We start from the raw sequence: 23,186 nt of genomic DNA, 5'->3' as shown, positions 1-23,186 counted from the left end.
TGCATCAGAGCTGGTCTTCCGTTTTCAGGCATGAGCATGTGCATTGGCCAGCCAGCTGATCGGCATGTGTGCATGCATGGAAAAATAATAATAATAACAACAACAACAACAACAACAACAAGGGCCTCTGGTGGCTCAACAGACTAAGCAGTCTGTTATTAACACAGCTGCTTGCAATTACTGCAAGTTCAAGTCCCACCAGGCCCAAGGTTGACTCAGCCTTCCTTCCTTTATAAGGTAGGTAAAATGAGGAGCCAGATTGTTGGGGGCAATAAAAAAGTTGACTTTGTGTATAATATACAAATGGATGAAGACTATTGCTTAACACAATGTAAGCCGCCCTGAGTCTTTGGAGAAGGGCGGGATATAAATTCAAAAACAACAACAACAACAACAACAGAGTTGGAAGGGACCTTGGAGGCCTTCTAGTCCAACCCCTGCCTAGGCAGGAAACCCTACACCAGGGATGTCCAAACTTGGCCCTTTGAAGAGTGGTGGACTTCAACTCCCAGAATTCCCCAGCCAGCAACTTGCTCATATTTATAGCTCATGCTGGCTGGGGAATTCTGGGAGTTGAAGTCCACCACTCTTCAAGGGGCCAAGTTTGGACACCCCTGCCCTACACCATTTCAGACAAATGGTTATCCAACATCTTCTTAAAAACGTCCGTGGGCAACTCCTGCTCCTGGTCTCGGCCCAGACAAGTGCGCACAGTGCTCCTTTTTCGGCACTCGGTGGCGAAAAGGTTTGCCCTCAGTGACTTAGACTGTTTTTCACACTTACGACCATTGCAGCATCCCCATGGTCGCCTGATCAACATTTCAGCCGCTTGGCAATTGACTCATGTTTATGATGGTTGTAATGTTCCAGGGATCCTGTGAGCCACCTTTTGCGATCTTCCGACAAGCAAAGTCAGTGGCAAAGCTCGATTCACTTGTGTTAGTAACTTAGCAACTGCAGCAATTCGCTTAAGAACTATAGGAAGACAAGTTGTAAAAATATGGCAAAACTCATTTATTTATTTATTTATTTATTTATTTATTAAATTTTTATACCGCCCTTCTCCCAAAGGACTCAGGGCGGTGTACAGCCAGAATAAAAACAAAGATATATACAATTTAAAACAACATTTAAAAAGAGCAAATTTTAAAGGCTGATTATTAAAATTTAAGTTAAAAAGTTAAAAGTATTAAAAAACCCAATTAAAATACATCACTAATTATGCCAGTCCCGCTTTAATGAATAAATATGTTTTGAGCTCATGACGGAAGGTCCGAAGATCAGGCACTTGACGCAGGCCGGGGGGAAGTTCGTTCCAGAGCGTCATTGCCCCCACAGAGAAGGCCCTACAACAAATGTCTCACTTAGCAACATACATTATGGGCTTAATTGTGATTGTAAGTTCAAGGATTACTTGTACAAATCAAATGAGCAGCATGCTTAAAAGTAGCAGCCAAATAACTTTTTTTTTTTTTTAAAGTCAGTATTTCTCCCTTAATACTATATGCAGGGTTTATTACCATTGCTTAACAGACAGCACATAAAGAAACAGGTGTTTTATGCAATTTATGCATTGGGAAATAAAAGTTTCAGTGCTTTCGTTACTCAAAAGGCTTTGTGGAAATTAATAGTGTTGACATCCAAAGGCAGCAACAAAGAGATAGGAGCCAAAGCTCCCATACAGGTAGTCCTCGACTTATGACCACAATGGAGCCCAACATTTCTGCGGGTAAGTGAGACATTTGTTAAGTGAGTTTTGCCCCATTTTACGACCTTTCTTGCCACGGTTGTTAAGTGAATCGCTGCAGTTGATAAGTTAGTAGCACAGTTGTTAAGTCAATCTTGTTAAGTTAATCAGTTAATCAGTTGTCAAGTTGACTTTGTAAATATACAAATAGAATGAGACTATTGCCTTACACACTGTAAGCCGCCCTGGGTCTTCGGAGAAGGGCGGGATATAAATGTAAATAAAATAAATAAATAAAATAAATAAAATCTGGCTCCCCCACTGACTTTGCCTCTTGGAAGGTTATAAAACATGAACACTGGACCCAGGGACATTGCAACCATCATAAATATGAACCAGTTACCAAGTATCTACGTTTTTATCATGTGAGGATGCTTCATTGGTCCTAAATACAAAAAACAACCATAAGTGGGCTTTTTTTCAGTGCCGTTATAACTGAACGGTCATTAAATGAACTGTTGTATGTCAAGGCCTACCTGCATGTCCTCTTCTCTTGTTCCTCTCTTATGATTTGAATCCCATGGGAACAAGTTTGAGTTTCTGACTCTTACTCTACATCAGGGGTCTCCAACCTTGGCAACTTTAAGACTTTTAAGACTTGTGGCCTTCCAACTCTCAGAATTCCCCAGCCAGCATAGCTGACTAAGGAATTCTGGGAGTTGAAGTCCACAAGTCTTAAAAGTTGCCAAGTTTGGAGACCCCTGTTCTATATGAATGACTCTCTGAGTTTGTTCTGGCTTTTTTTTTTTTTTTTGTGCAACCCAATCCTGCTGAAGACCCAGACTCAGGTCAGTTGAAGACTTAACTGGCTGCATTCATGTCATATGCAAAGCTTGTTTGGGTTCCCCTTGATTAGGTATTTTGTGGCTTAGCATGCTGAGCAAACCCTGCCTGTGTCATTGTAATTCATTAATCCAGTGGGAAGTCTTTGTGTAAATGATTAAGCATCCCCATTAGAAAATATTGTATAAAGTTCTCCTACCAGCGTAAAAGCAAAGGAAACCTATCACTTACTTCCGTTGGAAAAAAAAATTGTCTACCATTGCTTACGAGAGAAAAAGCCCCTGCTGTGTTTTTTCCCTTGCATGATTCGATCTCTTAACATGTTCTGGTTTTTGTTTCCAGAGTACTGAAGAGAAAAAAAGTGTGATCAACTCCTTGATGTCTGGAGCATTGGCTGGCGCTGTGGCCAAAACCGCCGTGGCACCGTTGGACAGGACGAAAATCATTTTCCAAGGTAGACATGAGAGTAGGAAGGAGAAATGGGGGAATCTGCCTATACTTCTCACTTATGGAAGCAATCCTAGCTTCCTCTAGATCAGGGGTCTCCAATCTTGGCAACTTTAAGCCTGGAGGGCTTCAATTCCCAGAATTCCCCAGTCAGCTCCTCTATCCTTCCTTCTATCCTTCCACTGAAAGCATACAGTCCCGCTTCTCACGTCCATTTATTGTAACCCCTCCCTTAATGCTCTTTCCAAGACCGCTGGTTACACCTTCAAGATCATCTCAATGGCCCTCCCACCCCTCCCTACTTGCTCTTTCCAAGGCCTTTGGTCGCACCCATTATATTGGTACATTCACCCTTGTTGTGTCTTGCCCGCTCTCACAGCAGCCGGGGCCTTCTTATCTGCTCCCGAACACGGAGGAATGTATGCCTCCCGGCCCCAGTCCTGGCTCCATGCCCAGACAAGCTGAAGAGGAGGGGGCACCTCCCGGTCCCAGCCCTGGCTCCATGCCCAAGCAGGTTGCAGAGGAGGGAGCACCCCCCGGCCCCAGCCGTGGCTCCATGCCCAGGCAAACGGAGCAGCTAGATCCCTCCCCCTCCTCCACAGCATGTGAGCCTGAGGAAGGTTTATTTCCAACAGCTGCTGATTGGAGTGACCCTCGCATCAGAAGACTGGATAGGCGGAGGCAACAGAAGGAAGGGAGGGGCAGGCCTTAATGAGTGCTGAGTCATGGAGCCACACCCCATGGCCTATATAAAGGATCTGCTTTCTGGCATTCTCTGAGTCAGGCAAAGTCGAACTTATCTTGCTGAAGTCACTTTCTGGTCTCTTGCCTGCTCTGAGGACTTTGCTAGGACTTTGGCAGAGCTGCAGAGGCAAGCCTGATTCGGATTTCCCTGACCCGGCCGTCAGCGGAGGAGTGGGACACGACAACCCTCATGTTCTTATCACGTATGCTCGATCCACCCAGGGTAGTCCTTTTTCTCTCTACCTTTCACCTGACACCCATATATGCTTGTTACCGTTCCCCTCACCGGGGTAGACCATCTAGTCCGGGTGGAGCCCTATTCTTGGCTTTACATATTCCCTATACGGATACAGCTATACAGCTTCGCTGGCTGGGGAATTCTGGGAATTGAAGTCCTCCAGGCTTAAAGTTGCCAAGGTTGGAGATCCCTGCTCTAGATCAGGGGTGTCAAACTCAAGGCCCAGGGGCCAGATTCGGCCTGCGGGATGCTTGGATATGGCCCACAGGACCGCCCTGGAAACAGTGAAGGACCGGCCAGTGGTGCCTCTGCCGGGGAAAATGGAGCTCCATTTTCCCTGTCAGAGGATTGCAGGAGGCTGTTGCAGCCGAAAACAGAGCTCGGGAGCCCGTTTTCGCTGACAGAGCGCTCGGGCCACCACAGGCACCCTCGACATGAGTGACATCAAGCTGGACACACCCACCCTGGCCCCCTGAGGTCAAACACAACCTTGCCGTGGCCGTCAATGAAATCAAGTTTGACACCCCTGCTCTATATCAGTGTTTTTCAAATTTGACAACTTTAAGATGGGTGGATCTCAACTCATCATGCTGGCCGGGGAATTCTGGGAGTTGGAAGTCCACCCATCTTAACGTTGCCAAGTTTGAAAAAAACACTGATACAGTTGCATGGACTTCGATTCCCAGAACTCTCAGTGGTAGCTTGGTGGTTGAGGAATTCTGGGATTTAGAATCTGTAGATCTGCACGGACCCAAATTTGGACAAACAATTATTCCTGGCTTGTCGTTGCTCTAACCAGCTTGGAAGCCAGATTTGACTGCTGCCTTTAAAGTCTGGCTTGATAATGAAACAAAATGGCTGGATTTGGAAAGACTGCATGCTTTTTTTTTTAATCCTGGTTAATTTGTAATTAGTTTGTTCAACCATCTTTGCAGAAGGCCTTTGATGATCCAGGAATAAGAAGATTTGAGGTATAAGGGTTTGTGGAAGCAAGGCCAGCATAGTCAGATTCTTCATTCAAATGCTTTAGAGCCGAGGTGGGGAACCATGGCCCCTTTATGATTTGTGGACTTCATCTCCCAGAATTCCTGAGCCAGCATGGCTTCCCTGCTTTAGAGCATATCTAATAATGTTTCTTGTTATTTTGGACATGCAGTGATAGTTTATAATTCATAGTCTTCTTTAGATCATACACTTCTTTGATTTCTTTTTTCTAATATTCAGATAAAACTTTCTTTCCTATAACTTCAATCGATCAATCACTAACCTGCATTGTGGGATGGTACAGAAGTAGTAAATGACATCCTTCTAGGGATTTGAAGAATGTCCTCTTAAGACTAAACATTCTCACTTCCTTCAATCTATTTGCAGGACTTTGGTTTTTTAAAATTATTTATTTATTTATTTTATTTTGTCACGACAGTATACGTAAACATCGATATAAAACAACAACACATCATAAAAAGAAAAACATATATATAAGCAAAAGTATGCAACAACTATATTAATTTGATATAATGAAAGGGAACAATAGGACAGGAACGGTAGGCACTTTTGTGCTCTTATGCATGCCTCTTATAGTCCTCTTAGGAATGGGGTGAGGTCAATAGTAGATAGTTTTTGGTTGAAGTTTTTGGGATTTTGAGTAGAGACTATAGTTTTGATCTCTTCTATTCTGTTCTAGTCTGTTCTAGTTGTCTGACTCCTCCTTAAAATATGGAAACCAGAGTTGGACATACTGTTTGAGGTGGGATTCTGATTAATGTAGAACAGAGACAAATCTGAATTCCTCCTGTCATTGATAAACATGTCCCTCCATTGTCTCATCTTTGCTTGTAATAAAAATGTTGAAGAGCACAGGGCTAAAGACTGGGACTTATTGCAGCCTACCCCAATGTTTCTCAACGGGGGTGGGATTCTACTGGTTCAAACAGCTTCGGGCGAAACGGTAGCTCCAACGATCAGCTGGGAGTGAACCAGTTTGCTCCGATGATCAGGTTGGCCCGCCTGCCCCTGCGCTTTACTTATCTTTATCTTCTCAGCTGATTGGCACGGCAGAGCGGATTGCCGCGTCTCAGCTGTGTTACTCCCAAGTGGTAACACAGAAGGTTAGTATTTGTAAAACTGTGCACGCGTGATCACTGAACCAGTTGTTAAACCGGCAGCATCCCACCACTGTTTCTCAATCTTGGTAACTTTTAAGATGTGTGGACTTCAGTTCTCAGACTTCCCCAGCCAGCATTCTGGCAGTTGAACTCCACCCGTATTAAAGTTGTCAAGGTTGGGAAACACTGGCCTACACCATACCTCCCTCCAGGCTAATGTGGTCCTGTTGAGACATTTGATCCCAATTCGCAAAGGCAGCCTTCTTTGGTTGGGGTGTTCGAAACCAGAGACTGACTGAGTGCAAAGATGCTGGGTTGTGGCATGGAAAGATAGCCCATAGATTTCTTAGTTGCAGTGCTGATGTGTGTTCTTTTTTTTTCTGTTTTCAGTGTCGTCAAATAGATTTTCTGCTAAGGTAAGGTGAAACATCCTTCTCTTTTCTAAGCTTGATTGCAGGTTGACGGAAGGATTAATTTCACTGAATTACTCCCATAGATTGCTCACCTTAACACCCCTCTCCCTTGCCCCTCCTCCTAGTCTCTTAAGAGCCAATGAAAATTAGTCAAAACAGCTACTTTTAAACAGTAGGCGCATGTATGTGCCATGTAAGTGGTTAGAAAGCTGTCCTACAGGCTACTTCTGCTGACTGCAGGCTGCCTGTACTTTGACAGTTCGAATCTGACTGGCTCAAGGTTGACTCAGCCTTCCATCCTTCCAAGGTGGGTAAAATGAGGACCCAGTTTGTTGAGGGCAAGAGGCTGACTCTGTAAACTCCTTAGAGAGGGCTGTAAAGCACTGGGAAACGATATATAAGTCTAGGTGCTATTGCTATGTGCCAGTTGAAGTAAAACCCTGGGGCAAAATTCCAGCAAAAGAATAGACATTAAAAGAGGAATTCAGCCCTCGTAAGGAGACTGTGTAGCTGGTTGCTAACTCCAACACAGAGAAAAAGTAATCTTTGCTCTGTGTAAGGAGCCAGATAGTTGGATGTGACATTGACTTATCCTATAGTAGCATCTGAGGGGGCTAGGGGCAAAAATCTTTCCTTCTCGTTTAGTTGCCTCTCCTCCATCAAAAGAAAGGAACCCAATGGTTCCCAATATTTCTGCTGGACTCTGACACTGGGTTCTACTATCCTGCTTCTCTCTCCCTCCTCTCTCTCTCTCTTTCTCTCTCCCTCCCTCCCTCTCTCTCCCCCCCCCCATGGCTTAAAGGAATACTTATTCAGATATTTTTCTTCTTCTCTTCCTTCTTTTCCTTCTCCTCCTCCTCCTCCTCCTCCTCTTCCTCCTCCTCTTTCTTCTCTTCCTCCTCCTCCTCCTTCTCCTCCTTTTTCTCTTCCTCCTCCTTCTCTTACTTCTTCTCTTCCTTCTCCTCCTTCTCCTTCTCTTCCTCCTCCTTCTTCTCTTCCTTCTCCTCCTCCTCCTCCTTAATAATAATAATAATAATAATAATATTTTAATTTGTATACTGCCCTTCTCCCGAAGGACTTAGGGCGGTTTACAGCCACAATAAAATACAAAAAAACAACACATACAATGCTAAAAACAAACATTAAAAAACTTATTCAATTGGCCCCATTTAAAATACAATATCAACCCTGTAAAATTAATAAAAATTTAAACCCATAAAATCAATTAAAAATTTTAAAAAATTCAAGCCAGTCCAGCAAGACGAAATAAATAAGTTTTAAGTTCGCGGCGAAAGGTCCGAAGGTTTGGTAGTTGTCGAAGTCCAGGGGGAAGTTCGTTCCACAGGGTAGGAGCCCCCACAGAGAAGGCTCTTCCCCTGGAGGCCGCCAGTCGACATTGCTTGGCTGACGGCACCCTAAGGAGTCCCTCTCTGTGAGAACGCACCGGTCGCTGGGAGATAGAAGATGGCAGTAGACGGTCCCGTAAATATCCCGGTCCTAAGCCATGGAGCGCTTTGAAGGTGCTCACCAATACCTTGAAGCGCACCCGGAAGACAACAGGCAGCCAGTGCATCTGTGCAGGATGGGTGTTACATGGGAGCTCCGAACTGCTCCTTCAATCACCTGCGCAGCCGCATTCTGGACTAACTGGAGTCTCCGGGTGCTTTTCAAGGGGAGCCCCATGTAGAGAGCATTGCAGTAGTCCAAGCGTCTCCTTCTCCGTCTTCCTGAGAACTGTGGGCAAGAAGGAGCAGCAGATACATGTTCTTTCCTGGAGCAAGTTTCTTCTGAAAGTTCCCTCAGTCTTGGCATCTGCTTTTCTGGGCTTACCATGGTCCAACAGTCTTGTTGCAGTTTCTGCATCATCTGGGGACTTCCCATATATTGCCATCAATGAAAGAAAGGCAGATACCCACCCATTCTGTGGGAGTTTGGTTGGGATCAAGAGGAACAACATTTTGAGGTGACACCAGTGAGTTTAATCTGAAAACGTCCTACGTCCTGCCTGCCGTAGCCCCAACCTTTCCTCTCCTAAATTCCCTCTGAAAAAGTTCACAGCTCCTTTGCATTTCAACTGTGCCACACCTAATCCAGCTCCTCTTCTATCCAGGAGGCCTACCGGCTGATCTATCGTACCTACCTCAGGGAAGGCTTCTTCAGCCTATGGCGAGGCAACTCAGCCACCATGGTTCGGGTGGTACCCTACGCTGCCATCCAGTTCTGCGCACATGAGGAATATAAGCAGCTTTTGGGCAGCTACTATGGCTTCCAGGGAAAGTAAGTTGCTATAGGGCCTCAGTCCTACTCAATCTCAGCCCTTAAAAGTCTCAACCTGAGCATGTGGGGAAGATATTATCAGGGGGAGGAAGTCAGGAATCAGGAGTATTCAAGAGTTCAGATTTTACTTCATACACAAGAATCTGAACTACTCACAAGGCAAAGCTGTGCCAGGTAACTGGCAGCAAACTTCAGAGAGGGCTGGACTTGGGTCTTTGTGGTTTATAAATCTTGATTCATTGTTTAGCCCCATGATGGCAAACCTATGGCAACTGTTACACAGGTGGCACGTGTAGCCATATCAGTGGGCACCGTGAGCTCAGCTCTCTGATTTTCGGCCTTCTGTGCCCACCAGAAGTAGGGAAACAGGCTGTTTCCTGCCTCCAGAGGGCCTGGGTGGTGGTAGGGAAGGCTCGTTTTTCTCTCTCACCTGGCTCCAGAGCCTCTCTAGGAGTTGGGGGGGCGGAAAACGGCCTTCCCCATCCTCCTGGAGGCCCTCCAGAGGTCAGAAACAGCCCGTTTACCAACTTCCGGTTGGACAGGAAGTGACATTTTTTGCTGTCCCCGGCCTCCAGAGCCTCTCTAGGAGTCTCTGGAGCCTCTCTAGGAATCGGGGAGGAGGGGGCAGTCACACATGCATGTGCGGGGGCCGGGGGCATAGAATTATGGGTGTGGGCACACGCATGCGTGACACCCCCCCCCCCCGCCTCTGCTTTGGCACGCGATGGCAAAAAGGTTAGCCATCACTGGTTTAGCCTGATGTATGAATCCTGCCAACTGTATTTTTGTGGCGAGGGAACACAGCCAGAGTTTTGGAATGAACAGTGTTCAGTTTGGAAGCTTTTTTGCCCAGTCTGTGTGGTGTTTAGGATCTACCATGTTTCCCCGAAAATAAGACAGGTTCTTATATTAAATTTTTGCTCCAAAAGACGCATTAGGGCTTATTTTCTGGTTAGGTCTTATTTGGGGGAAATACGGTACTAAATGCATCCATTTGGCTGACAGTCTTAACTGGGGCTTATTTTTGGGGGTGGGTGGGTAGGGCTTATATTATGAGGAGCCTGAAAAGTCATGCTAGGACTTATTTTCTGGTTGGGTGCTATTTTCGGGGAAACAAGGTAGTTGGCCAATAACCAAAGAAATTCTCCTTTTCAAATATTACTTTTGTTTTAGTGCGCTCACCCCTCTGCCCAGATTCATCGCAGGCTCTATGGCAGGGATCACAGCTGCCATGTTGACGTACCCCCTGGACCTGGTCCGTGCCCGTATGGCAGTAACACCGAAGGAAATGTAAGTAGTTAGGAAGGGACGTGAGGTGTCTTCTTTCACTATTATCGTTCCTGAAAACCTACATAGTGATAGGTTGGAGCACAAACCCTCATTCAAATGAAGACTTGCTTTGATCACTTTCAAAGCCAAGAAAGTTTTGCCAGTTATGACAAAAAGAGATAATCTCTTCTACCAGGCTTCCTTATTGGTTCAGGTTATTGGTTCAATAACGCATTCATCCATAAAATGGTTTGTTTGTTCATAGTTTACTTTTGGTGAACCCATAAAATACCTTGGGGATCTACTAATAACAATGACAAAAAATAATAATTGACAAGACTGTAGCGGAATGTAGTCTGGATTCCCAGGAGGGAGGGCTAAGGGATGCTTTGTGGTTTACCACATTCCCCCACCTCTTGTGAGTACGCACAAATGATTCAGCCTACAAACATGGCCAACACATTTAAATTCCCCACCCTTGGGAGATTCCCTAAAATAGCGGCACATATCCTGGGACAGCCATAGATCCTTAGCACTTTCTCTATCAACCGTCCCACTGGCATATGCAGAAAAAGAAAATCCTAGGACCGTCATGGCGAACCTATGGCATGCGTGCGACAAGTGGCACGCGTAGCCATATCAGTGGGCATGCGAACTCAGCTCCCTGATTTTCGGGCCTTTGGGCCCACCAGAAGTAGAGAAACAGGCTGTTTCCTGCCTCCAGAGGACCTGAGTGGTGGTGGGGAAGGCCTGTTTTTCTCTCTCACTTGGCCCCAGAGCCTCTCTAGGAGTCGGGGGGGTGGAAAACGGTCTTCCCTATCCCCCTGGAGGCCCTCTGGAGGCCAGAAACGGCCCATTTACCAACTTCCAGTTGGATAGGAAGTGACGTTTTTTGCTGTCCCCAGCCTCCAGAGCCTCTCTAGGAGTCGGGGGGGAGGGGAGAGTCATGCATGCATGCGCGGGGGCTGGGGGCATAGAATTATGGGTGTGGGCACACGCATGTGTGATCCCCCCTGCCCCCCCCCCATCCTCCTGGCACACGATGGCAAAAAGGTTAACCATCCCTGTCCTAGGACATTATTATACCAAGAGTATAACTTTACTGATTGATCCATACGGGCACACTAGAAAGCAAAGCCAGCTCTGACCTTTAATGAGAAAAACCACATAGATAAAATCCTCCTTTCTCCCTCTGGGCCACCCGCATCCACCCGCTAATCCAGTGCCATCTCTTTGTTTGGGAAACAGTCTGCTCCAGGGATGGGTTCTACTTATCTTTACTGCCGGTTTGCAGCGGGATCTGTCGTGTCCCACTCCTCCGCTGACGGCCGGGTCAGGGAAATCCGAATCAGGTGTGCCTCTGCAGCTCTGCCAAAGTCCTAGCAAAGTCCTCAGGGCAGGCAGGAGACCAGCAAGTGACTTCAGCAAGATATGTTTAGACTTTGCCTGACTCAGAGAATGCCAGAAAGCAGGTCCTTTATATAGGCCATGGAGTGTGGCTCCATGACTCAGCACTTATCCAGGCCTGCCCCTCTCTTCCTTCTGTTGCCTCCGCCTATCAATTCTTCTGAAGCGAGGGTCGCTCCAGTCTGCAGCTGTTGGCAATTGACCTCCCTCAGGCTCACATGCTGTGGAGGAGGGGGAGGGGTCTAGTTGCTCCGTTTGCCTGGGCATGGAGCCAGAGCTGGGGGCTGGAGATACTTCCTCCTCTTCAGCCTGTCTGGGCATGGAGCCAGGGCTGGGGCCGGGAGGCATACTAGGACATTCCTCCGTGTTCGGAAGCAGATAAGAAGGCCCCGGCTGTGGTGAGATCGGACGAGACACAACAGGATCGCGCTCTTGCACTTGCTTGCTTCTGCACATGATTCTAGTCCACAATGCAACCGATTCCATTTTTCCTTGGCAGGTACAGCAACATAGTTCACGTATTTATGCGGATATCTCACGAGGAAGGATTGAAGACACTGTACAGGGGCTTCTCACCTACCATCTTGGGGGTGATCCCTTATGCTGGATTGAGCTTCTTCACTTATGAGTCACTGAAGAAGCTGCACGCAGGTAAGGACAATCAAGCTGATACAAATATATGCAGGTAGTCCTCAACTTGCAACCGTTTGTTTACTGTCCATTTGAAATTAACAACAGCACTGGGGAAAAAAATGACTTTAACAACCGGTCCTTCCACTTACAGCCATCCTAGCATCCCCATAAACATGGAAACATAGCGAAGCGTGCAAACCAGCATTTGCATTTCCTGTGTCGGATGCAGACAGCACATCTTTCTCCCTCTGTCCTGGTCATTTTTTACAGAGGCACAATTAAGAGCATTTTAACAAACTGCATCACTGCAACAATGCCTCAGATAGAAAATCCATACAGAGAGTGTTGAGGACAGCGGAGAAGATTATAGGAAGCTCGCTTCCCATTATTCAGGATACTCTTTTTTTTTTTTTAATTGAAAAAGTTTTACAACAACAATTAAATTTTTCCCCCTCCCCCCCTCCCTCCAAAACACCCCCCCCCCCGGACTTCCCGGAGCAAACACAAGGTATAGTTCATTAAACAAAACAGTCATACATTAAATTTTTAAAATCTAACACAATTATAATCTTTCTCTCTCACATAACCTGACTTCTTCCATTAAAATCAAAAATAACATCCTTCATTCAAAAGCAATCCGAAATTTCTTAATCTGATATCTATTTTGAATATAATCAATCCAGTTCTTCCATTCATTTAAATATTTTTCTTGAGTACTGTCTTTCAAGAAGGCTGAGATTTTAGCCATCTCAGCCAAATTGGAAACTTTCAATATCCATTCTTCTATTGTGGGTAATTCTTTTTTCTTCCAATATTGTCCAATCAACAGTCTTGCTGCTGTTATTAAGTTCAAAATCAACTTAGTCTCAATCACTGTACAGTCCGTTGTTATTCCCAAAAGGAAAAATTGCGGTAGGAACTTTATCTTCTTCTTCAGAACATTCTGCATAATCCACCAGATTCTTATCCAGAAAGACTTAATTTTCTTACAAGTCCACCATACATGAAAATATGTAGCATCATCACAATTACATCTCCAACATTTTGCTTGCATATCTGGATACATACATGATAATTTCTTAGGATCTAAATGCCATCTATAAAACATCTTATAAAAATTTTCCCTTAAATTCTGCGCTTGCGTAAATTTAACATTTCTAACCCAAATTTTTTCCCATGTTTCCAACATTATTGGTTCTTGAATATTCTGTGCCCATTTTATCATACAATCCTTTATTCAGGATACTCTTATAAGCACTGTGTGCTTAGAGCTGAAAGATTGTTAGAGACCCCACACAGTTCCCTTCACGGTCTGTTTCTGTTGCTCCCCTCTGGGAGGAGGTTTTGAAGTATTTCTAGCAGGACTACCAGATTCTGTAACAGCTTGATTCCTTAGGCCATCCGTCTGGTATGCTCGCAAGATTAATTTTTCTTGCCATGTACATGCATACATCTGAACTAGACTGTGTTGTTTCTCTGTGTCATATAATAATATATGTTGGTATATGCATTATTTTGTATGTATTTATTTTGTCATGTTTATGTAGTGTATGTTGGAGATGATGATCCTTTGAGAGCCGCATGCAAGGAAATTTCATTTTAATGCATGCCGATTAGTATACATTCAAAGTGACAATAAAGTTATTCTAAGATCTAAGCTAAGATAAGAACATGTAATCAAAATTCGGACACTTGACAACTGGTTCATATTTATGACAGTTGCCATGTCCTGGGCAAAAAAATCACTTTTTGCAACTTTCTGACAAGCAAAGTCAATGGGAAAGCCAGATTCATTTAACAACTATAACACTAACCTAACAACTTAACAACAGAGGCAAGAAAGGTCGTAAAATGGGGCAAAATTCACTTAACAAATGTCTCATTTAACAACATAAATTTTGTGTTCAGTTGTGGTCAGAAGTCACGGACTACCTGTATAGACTGAGTCAGTGATGGCTAATCTTTTTGCCATTGTGTGCCAGAAGCGGGGGAGGAGAGGGGAGGTTGCGCACATGCGTGCCCACACCCATAATTCTATGCGACCCACCAGCTCCCCCCCACTCCTGGCACTCGATGGCCTGGTAGGCCCGTTTATCTTTCTCCCCAGGCTCCAGAGCCTTTCTAGGAGTTTGGGGAGGGCGAAAACGGCCTTCCCCATTCCCCTGGAGCCCTCTGGAGGCCAGAAACGGCCCGTTTGCCAACTTCTAGTGGGACACGCGCGCAGTGGGACGCCATCACGGGACTAGGTTAAACCTTCACCTGAATCATTTGCAGCAATGTATACGGTTCACTTGTTACTTTCTTTCTTTTTTCTATTTTCAACCCCTCATGTTTCCTGCAGGCAGTTTGGGGGCAGGCAGCCTGGTTGATTCACAAGGAGTCACCGTGTGGCTAAAATTACCTGGCAATTCCTTTTAATTAACCACCTCCTTACAATGCTAGATTGTTATTGGTCCATATGAAAAGCTGATATTGTATTATGAAGAGGAGAGCTTTTCTCCCTTTTTCCAAAATTCTTCTCCATGATATTTGAACTTTTAATAGCATTTAGTAATAGCGTTTTTAGGCTTCTATACTGCCCCATAGTGGTCAGTATGTGGTCAGCACTATGTGGTCAGTTTACAAGCATTATTTGCCTATTGCCCTCAACAATCTGGGTCTTCATTTTATCCATCTCAGAAGGATGGAACGCTGAGTCAACCTTGTGCCCATCAGAATTGAACTCCAGGCTGTGGACAGAATTTGCCTGCAACGCTGCACTTTAACCACTGCACCACCAGGGCTCAATGCTGCTCTCAAGGATTCCTTAGAACCGCGATGGCGAACCTATGGCACACGGAGCCCTGTCGCCTGGCACATGTGGCGTTGCCCGTTCCTCTTCCAGGTTCCTGTCGTGCATGCGCAAAGATCAGCTGGCCTTTTTGCATGTGGCAGTGCCAGAAGCTGGAAGAGCTGGTCTTTCATTTTCCTGCGTGAGCATATGTGTAGCCAGATGATTGTTGCCTGCGCATGCGCGCCAGAAACCCGGAAGAGTAGCAGGCTGAAACCGGAAGCTCAGTAGCTGAAACAAGTTTATTTTCGGGTACACACATGCACCCTGGGCAGCTCCTCCATTTTCGCGCATGCGCTCCCTCAGAATGTGCTTCTCCAGGAATAAAGAACCAGTTTGGTTTAGTGGTTAAGGCACTAATCTGGAAACTATAGGAGACTGTGAGTTCTAGTCTTGCCTTAGGTACAATAGATAGGCAGACAGACAGACAGACAGACAGACAAAGAGAAGCTCTGTTTATTGTCTTTCTAAGCATCTCCACCCTGCCTCCTTTTCTTCCTGTCTCCTCTCCAGATCACAGCGGGAGGAGAGAACCTTACCCCTTGGAAAGGCTTGTGTTTGGGGCTTGTGCAGGCCTGATCGGGCAGTCGGCCTCTTACCCTCTGGACGTAGTCCGTCGACGGATGCAGACCGCAGGGGCGCTGGGCTACTCCTACGGGTCTATCTTCCTCACCATGAGGGACATCGTTCGGGAAGAGGGACTCGTCCGAGGCTTGTACAAAGGGCTCAGCATGAACTGGGTCAAGGGTCCCATCGCCGTGGGCATCAGTTTCACCACCTTTGATCTCATGCAGATTCTCCTCCGAAAATGGGAACACAGCATGGACGTGCAGAGGTAACGCCAACCCTGCCACCCTGAGTTCCTTGTGGAGAGGGAGTGACCACCGCAGTGGCACCAGTCAGTGCTGACGAACAAGGATGGACAAATCCTCCTTTTTTTTTTTTTAACCCTCTTCCCTTGATTCCAGACAAGATTCTCACGGTAGATCTGAATGACCTCGGAGAATTCGGTTTCAGACACACAGATTCCTCTAACTGTGGCCATCTCCTCTCCGGTTTCCAGATACCGTATGTGCAAAGAAATAATAATAGAAATCAGTGCAGGATTTTCATTGTTTTTACGATGTGATCTACACACCCCTGAATTCTCCGAACAGGGGAGGAAAGAGGCCTCTTTCGCTGCTGGCTTCATAACAGGAGGCAGCAGCTGATGTGGTTTTATCTGTGTCAAACGTTTCCCCCCCTCCAACTCTTCCCACTCCCCTTTTATTTTTTTAAAATTTGTTCACAACTTTCCTCACCTATCATTTTACCTCTTGGAAGTGCATTGCCAGATTGGGGTGAGAATATTTTTCCATAGAGTTGACTTAAAAAAGAAGGACACTTCCTCTGGCATTTTTTGGGGGGTTTGCTGGAAACCAGGAGATCTTAAATCGACAGCGTTTCAGGTTGCTGCTTTCTAGAGTCGCGCTTAAATAAAGGATTTTGTGTTTTGCTTTGTTTTTCAAAGAAAAAAAGAAGCAAGAACAACAACTACCAGATAGGTTTTTCCCTTTCCATTGGAGATGATTCTGAGGAAAACATTACCAGTGCACAGTGTTAACTGGAAACTCTTGCTGTCTTGATATGCTATCCGTTTTCATTTCTTCAGTATTATCCACATTATTTCCGCAGTTAGGGAAAGGGTAAGAGAATGGATGTCATAAGTGTTTGGTTGGTTGGTTGGATGGAAGGAACGTGAAGGGATTATGAGTACCCGAGAATCTCCTCTTCCGATTTAATATTAACTTGTTGGGTTCTCAGATTGATCGAAGAGCCCTCTGGCTCTTTTTTTCTCTAGACCCTCTGGGCTCTGTGCGTTTTTAAGATCTTGCTCGCTTGAAATTGGAGGACGCACACCTGTTGGCAAAACCGGCAGCCTCAGGTTGTAGCCTCCTTCCTAAACACTATAATTTCACTACTTATTTTCCTTTTTCCTCCTTCCCTTTGCTGCTGCTTGTCAGAGTGGAGAATACCATTGTGTCGTGTCGGGCAAGCTTCCTGTGGCAGCTTATATATTTCCTGCATTTAGGTCTCTCTGGATAGTTTTTTGCTGCTTTTTACTCTTTTTCTCTTTGCCAGTTTTCTGCTTCTTTCAATGCCACTTTGATTTGGCGTGGGGTGGGGGGAATAGCAACAGATTAACCCGATGCGATTCTCAAATCCTTCCCTTCTGGTTAAAGCAGGCATGGGGAACTATGGCCCTTTTATGACTTGTGGACTTCAACTCCCAGAATTCCTGACCCACCATGGCTCAGCTCAGCATCGCTGGCTCAGGTATTCTGGGAGTTGAAGCCCACAAGTCATAAAAGGGGCCATAGTTTCTCACTCCTGGGTTAAAGGAAGAAAGAAGGAATGGTGTATGTCAGGGGTCTCCAACCTTGGCAACTTTAAGACTTGTGAACTTCAACTCCCAGAATCCCTCAGCCAGCAAAGCTGGCTGAGGAATTCTGGGAGTTGAAGTCCACAAGTCTTAAAGTTGCCAAGGTTGGAGACCCCTGGTGTATGTTACAGGAAAAAAAAAATGGGTCTGTGGCAAGGCTAAAAGACACTCGGTTGTGAACTGACATGGATCCTTCCCCACATTTTGTAGAACGGGCTGGAAACTGAACCTGACATTTTGTGGGCCACAAAATGGCGATCTACATGCACTACGCCTCTCCACACGCCGAGCATCCTAATTGTTCTTTATATGAGCCTAGAAATTCTACGACGTCCACTTGTTTTGATTCTTTGCAACCTCGCTAATCGAATTGATTTCTGCAAAGGGGCTCAGAATCTAACGGAAGCCTTTTTTTGAAGATGGCTGTAAGCTGCCCACCCCCAGAAACCATATGTTTTTAAGAGGCAGAATTCAGAATGTGATGTGTAGGTGTTGTACACACAAAACATGTTGACCATGAAGGAAGATAACGTGAGCAGCCGCTTCAAGGCTGCTTAGCCGCCAACGTGCACAAGTCAAATCACAAATCAATAAATGTGAAAGATGTCTCAAATTGAGACGTATGAATATGAAATTCAGCTCTTAGAAGAAGGCTTTTCTCTCCCGATTTTAGAATTTTTTAGATTCCCCTCTTCCCCCACCCCCAACTCCCCATCCACTGCTTAAGCTTGGTTGCCAATCTAGTTTGTGTTTGTTTTTTTTTAAAAAAAACCCTGCTTTATATGCTTAACATTGCACCACTTACCTTATTGTCTTGCATAGAGCCTCTTGGCCAGAAACGTTAGACACTATCACAAAACATCCCCTGGTCATTGTAATCAAATCAAATTCATTGGGGTGTATTGGAATTTAGCTGGGGGAACCTGCTCTAATGGGGATTAGTTACCTATTTGTGGGGAGCTAATGTGGGTCCCCTTTTTGTTCCCCAATATCAACTCAGCTGGAGAACTTTACCAAGGCAAGTTCAGCAGTGTGTTTTTCTCTCGTCTGCACATTCCTAAGGTAGAGTGTGAAAACTTGGCAACTTTAAGCCTTGTGGACTTCCAACTCCCAGAATTCCCATGGCTGGCTGAGGAATTCTGGGAGTTAAAAGTCCACAAATCTTAAAAGTCGCCAAGTGTGAGGATCCCTGGCCTAGAGCAGAGCTGGGGAACGAAGGCCCCTTTTATGACTTCTCGACTTCAACTCCCAGAATGCCTGAATTTCTGCAAATTGAAGTCCACGAGTCATAAAAGGGCCATCGTTCCCCGTCCCTGGTCTAGAGTCATTTTTTTTCAAACCCGGCAACTTTAAAAGGTGTGGACTTTTAACTCCCAGAATTCTCCAACCAGCATGCTGGAGCCCACCGCATCTTAAAATCGCCCAGTTTGAAAAACATCGCTCTAAAGTAATAATAGTTCAAGGGCAGGTTGGCTTTCCCTACTTGGAACCTAGCCAGGGTTTTCCTTGGTCTAATAATAATTTGAAAAGGTCAATACAAACCGGGTGACCCTCAACAGCACCTTTCCTGTCGCTGCCAACCTTCTTGAGTTGAGCAAGGTGATTTTTTTAGCAAATGCTCAAAGCTGATTTTCCAGGATAACAGGTCAGTTAGTTGACTGGTGCAGGGGTCTCCAGCCTTGGTCCCTTTTAAGACTTGTGGACTTCAACTCCCAGAGTCCCTCAGCCAGCAAAGCTGGCTGAGGAACTCTGGGAGTTGAAGTCCACAAGTCTTAAAGGGACCAAGGTTGGAGACCCCTGGACTGGTGTCTTTGCCGTAATTTGAATGTGCCTTTAAAAGGTGCTGTGTGGGCCTCTAAACACGACAGGGCTGTTCTTGTAGGACAAGGGGAACTATTTTTTTGACAAGTAAAACAGTGGGGAAATAGGATCTCTTTCTTTGCAGGGGTTCCTAGCTTTTTACCCTTACAGAGGTCTTTTCCAGGGATTGTCTGGAACAGGGGTCTCCAACCTTGGTCCCTTTAAGACTTGAGGACTTCAACTCCCAGAGTTCCTCAGCCAGCTTTGCTGGCTGAGGGACTCTGGGAGTTGGTCCACAAGTCTTGAATGGACCAAGATTGGAGACCCCTGTCTGGAGAAACCATCCTGTGGTGCATTCCAGGCAGGGCTGTTCCTCATTGCTTTGTGCAAACAGAGTATTCGATTGCAAAGCCGGCCCATAAGAAGTTTCCGCCGAGAGGGTTGCATGCCCATAAGCAAGTGTTCTGAAGGAAAGTGAGCTAGCCACTAAAGTATTTGGCACCACTGCACAGCCAAGTATTATAAAGGGTGACTTTGGAGAGCTAACTCCAGCCTTGGGGACAACGGTGTGATATGGTGCGATGCATCTGTGTAGAACGTTGAACACAACAGCTTCCGCTGACGAGGGGTTCTCTGCATTGTGGCTTTTTATCTGGCCAACTATACTTTTGTTTTATATAGATGTTTATAGTGACAAAATTATAATGATCTGTGCCAAGGGAGGAGTATATTTAATAATAAAAATGAATTATCCAGTTCGTGGTGTATGTCGTGTCTTTTTTTTGTCTAATTGTATAAACGGCTTTATTAATATAAGTATCCCCAAACCTTTTTTGATGACCCTGGCTATTAAAAGAATAACAGAGTTGGATGGGACCTTAGAGGTCTTCTAGTTCAACCCCCTGCTCAAGCAGGAAACCCTGTATCATTTCAGACAAATGGCTGTCCAGTTTTTTCCTTAAAAGCCTCCAGTGATGGAGCACCTACAACTTCTGGAGGCAAGTCGTTCCACCGATTAATTGTTCTCACTGTTCAGAAATTTCTCATTTTTAGGTTGGTTCCCTCCTTAGTTTCCATCCATTGCTTCTTGTTCTGCCTATTTTTTTTTAATTTGCATTTATATCCCGCCCTTCTCCGAAGACTCAGGGCGGCTTACACTATGTTAGCAATAGTCTTCATCCTATTTGTATATTATACAAAGTCAACTTATTGCCCCCAACAATCTGGGTCCTCATTTTACCTACCTTATAAAGGATGGAAGGCTGAGTCAACCCTGGGCCTGGTGGGGTTTGAACCTGCAGTAATTGCAAGCAGCTGTGTTAATAACAGACTGTCTTACCAGCCTGAGCCACCAGAGGCTATTGATAGGGGGCAGGGTATCCCATGCCAAAAACTCTTCCTTCCCCAGAGGGTGACGTTACTCCAACCATCAATTCATAGCTGAACTATTGATCAGCTCCACACAATGTGTTAAACCATAAATGCAAGTAATCCTCAACATATGTCCATAACGGAACCTGCCCATTGCGGTCATATATCGTGACAGTTGTAAAAGAAGAGACCGCCCTGACTTTACAACTTTTTTGCAGTGGTCAACAAGTGAACACAGCAGTCATAAAGCAAACACCACTGCCATTAAATGGATGCCACGGTCATGAAGTGAACCCATTCTTTGTTCTGGCATGGCTTCGCTGAAAACTGGAACCTCTGGTTTTCACAAAATTCTTGTAAAATGCAGCCATGCTGCCGAGGAGTCTTAACTCTGTTTCTGGCAGGTCATAACTTTGAAGGGATGCTAAGCGACTGGTTGTAAGTCGAGGACTAGCTGTATGTTCTGTCCGTTGAACGGGACATGTAAAGCAGGCCCAATCATTTGTGGCTTACTCAGTAACCAAAATTAAGCAAGCCATGCGATCATCTTTAAGGTACAGTTCCATCCAATTATCCCAAAGGTGCTTTTTTTAAGAGGCAATTGGACTTCAGTTTCACTTCTCATTCAAGAAGCTTCTTCGGTTCGAAACGTCTTCAAGAAAAAACAAAGGAAGTCCAGTTGCCTCTTGAAAAAGCACCTTTGGGACAATGAATGACCGAGAATCTCTCTAGACTTTCTCTCCCATTAGATTTCTCTCTCTGGATCCATGGCAGGGGTGTCAAAACTCAAGGCCTGAGGGTTGCCCTGGAAACAACGAAGGACTGGCCCACGGTGCCTCTGCCAGCAAAAACGGAGCTCGGGAGGGCCGCATTCGGCTCTCCCGAGCTCCGTTTTCGTTGGCAAAAGGTTGCAGGAGGCCATGGCAGCTGGAAACGGAACTCGAGAGCCTGTTTTTGCTGGCAGAGCGCTCCGGCTACCACAGGCGCCCCTGACACGAGTGACGGGTTGGCTACGTCCACCCACCCCTACAACTGGATTTAGCTTCCCTACCGGTTTGCAAATGCAAGTATGCCCCTTCCACACATGCTCAGCCTTCGACGTATGCTCTTTGCTTGCATGCATGTCTTCCGCGCATGCTCAGGGCCTCCAAAATGTGGTGAAATAAGATGGCATTACATCTGGGCAGGTGGGCGGGGCCTACCGCAGTCGCCGCTACTGGTTCATCCGAACTGGATAGAACTGGCTGAATCCCACCACAGCCTACAACCCTAATGCAGCCCTCAAATCGAGTTTGAGACCCCTGATCCACGGTGTGCAAATCATACCAGGTTTTGGCTTCAAATAGCTCTCCTCTCCTCCATCGGTTTTAATTCCTGGCTTAAGTTTAGATGTAATATCAGGCTTAACCATCTCATAACCGACGGTGACAACTTGGCTGATCCTGGACTAAATGGGACTTGGTCAGAATTTAGATGAATGACCACTAGGAAATTGCAAGGCTGGACTTTAACAGGGAAGTTAAAAGAAGAAAAACCAAAGAGAAAGTTGATACTTGAAAATTTCTGTATTTCTTGGAGGTGTCACCTTATAGCCAGTTATAACTAGGGGATGTGCTCTTTAGGATCTGATCATGCCGTGATTTAAGCCCCTTGTGTGAAAAAAGCTACAAGCTTTCTTCTGAACCTCAGGCTACAGATAGTCCTCGACTTACGACCACATCGGAGCCTCCAAATTTCTGTTGCTAAGCAAGGCAGTTGTTTTAAGCAAATTGTCCCTAATGTTATAATCTTTTTTGCCATGCTGGTTAAGTTCATCACTGAACTGGTTAAGTGAATCAGTTGTAACACTGAATGGTCACTAAACGAATGGTTATAAGTCAAGGACTACCTGTACCAGGGGTCTCCAACCTTAACAACTTTAAGACTTGCGGACTTCAACTTCCCAGAATTCCTCAGCCAGCTTTGCTGGCTGAGGTATTCTGGGAGTTGGTCCGCAAGTCTTAAAGTTGCCAAGGTTGGAAACCCCTGACCTGTACTTATTTTTCTTGATTACAATACTGCTATTTTTCTATTTTTGTATCATGTATTTTATGTCCCATTATTTGTAAGACCTTTTTAGTGGGTTTGTTTTTACTTTTTCTCAAAAAAAAAAAGAAAAAAGAAAAAAAAAGAAATGGTACAGAGAGTTTAAATTAATGGGGAGCTGGAATCCTTAATTGAATAGAAAAGGCAACTTCTTTCTTTTACCACCATACATCCTGATTGTGGAAAATTTATGTTTTTTACTTAAAGTTCTCATCACTCAAATCTGGTAATGGACAAAGATGGTTCTGCGATTTATGAAAATAGTTTTGTAAGTTTCACTTTCATCTGCATCAGTTACTACGGTATTCTAACTGAAGCCAGTTTTGTAAAGCACCAGGCTGGCAACCAGAAGACTGTGAGTTCTAGTCCCGCCTTAGCCACGAAAGCCGGCTGGGTGACTTTGGGCCAATCACCAAGAGACTGTGAGTTCTAGTCCCGCCTTAGCCATAGAAGCGAACTGGGTGACTTTGGGCCAATCACCAGGAGAATGTGCATTCTAGTCCTGCCTTAGCTATGAAAGCCGGCTGGGTGACTTTGGGCCAATTACTAGGAGACTGTGAGTTCTAGTTCCGCCTTAGCCATGAAAGCCGGCTGGGTGACTTTGGGCCAGTCCCT

The 23,186-nt window shown here is 45.3% G+C and overlaps 1 protein-coding gene across 4 annotated transcripts in view; it reads left to right on the top strand.

The window, feature by feature from the left end:
* The window catches only part of SLC25A42 (solute carrier family 25 member 42), a 62,253-nt gene extending 42,386 nt beyond the window's left edge, over positions 1 to 19,867 (top strand). For all 4 annotated transcript variants that reach the window (XM_058163438.1, XM_058163439.1, XM_058163440.1 and 1 more), the window contains 6 exons: positions 2,873 to 2,984; positions 6,455 to 6,480; positions 8,588 to 8,754; positions 9,928 to 10,044; positions 11,930 to 12,081; positions 15,407 to 19,867. In XM_058163438.1, the coding sequence (XP_058019421.1) occupies positions 2,873 to 2,984; positions 6,455 to 6,480; positions 8,588 to 8,754; positions 9,928 to 10,044; positions 11,930 to 12,081; positions 15,407 to 15,732 (900 nt within the window). In that variant the 3' untranslated portion in view covers positions 15,733 to 19,867. The remainder of the gene's footprint in view (positions 1 to 2,872; positions 2,985 to 6,454; positions 6,481 to 8,587; positions 8,755 to 9,927; positions 10,045 to 11,929; positions 12,082 to 15,406) is intronic.
* The last annotated feature ends 3,319 nt before the right edge of the window (positions 19,868 to 23,186 follow it).

This window comes from Ahaetulla prasina, chromosome 1 (genome assembly GCF_028640845.1).
Source record: "Ahaetulla prasina isolate Xishuangbanna chromosome 1, ASM2864084v1, whole genome shotgun sequence".
Classification (NCBI taxonomy): Eukaryota; Metazoa; Chordata; class Lepidosauria; order Squamata; family Colubridae; genus Ahaetulla; species Ahaetulla prasina.
This window is presented reverse-complemented; position numbering and strand designations above follow the sequence as displayed.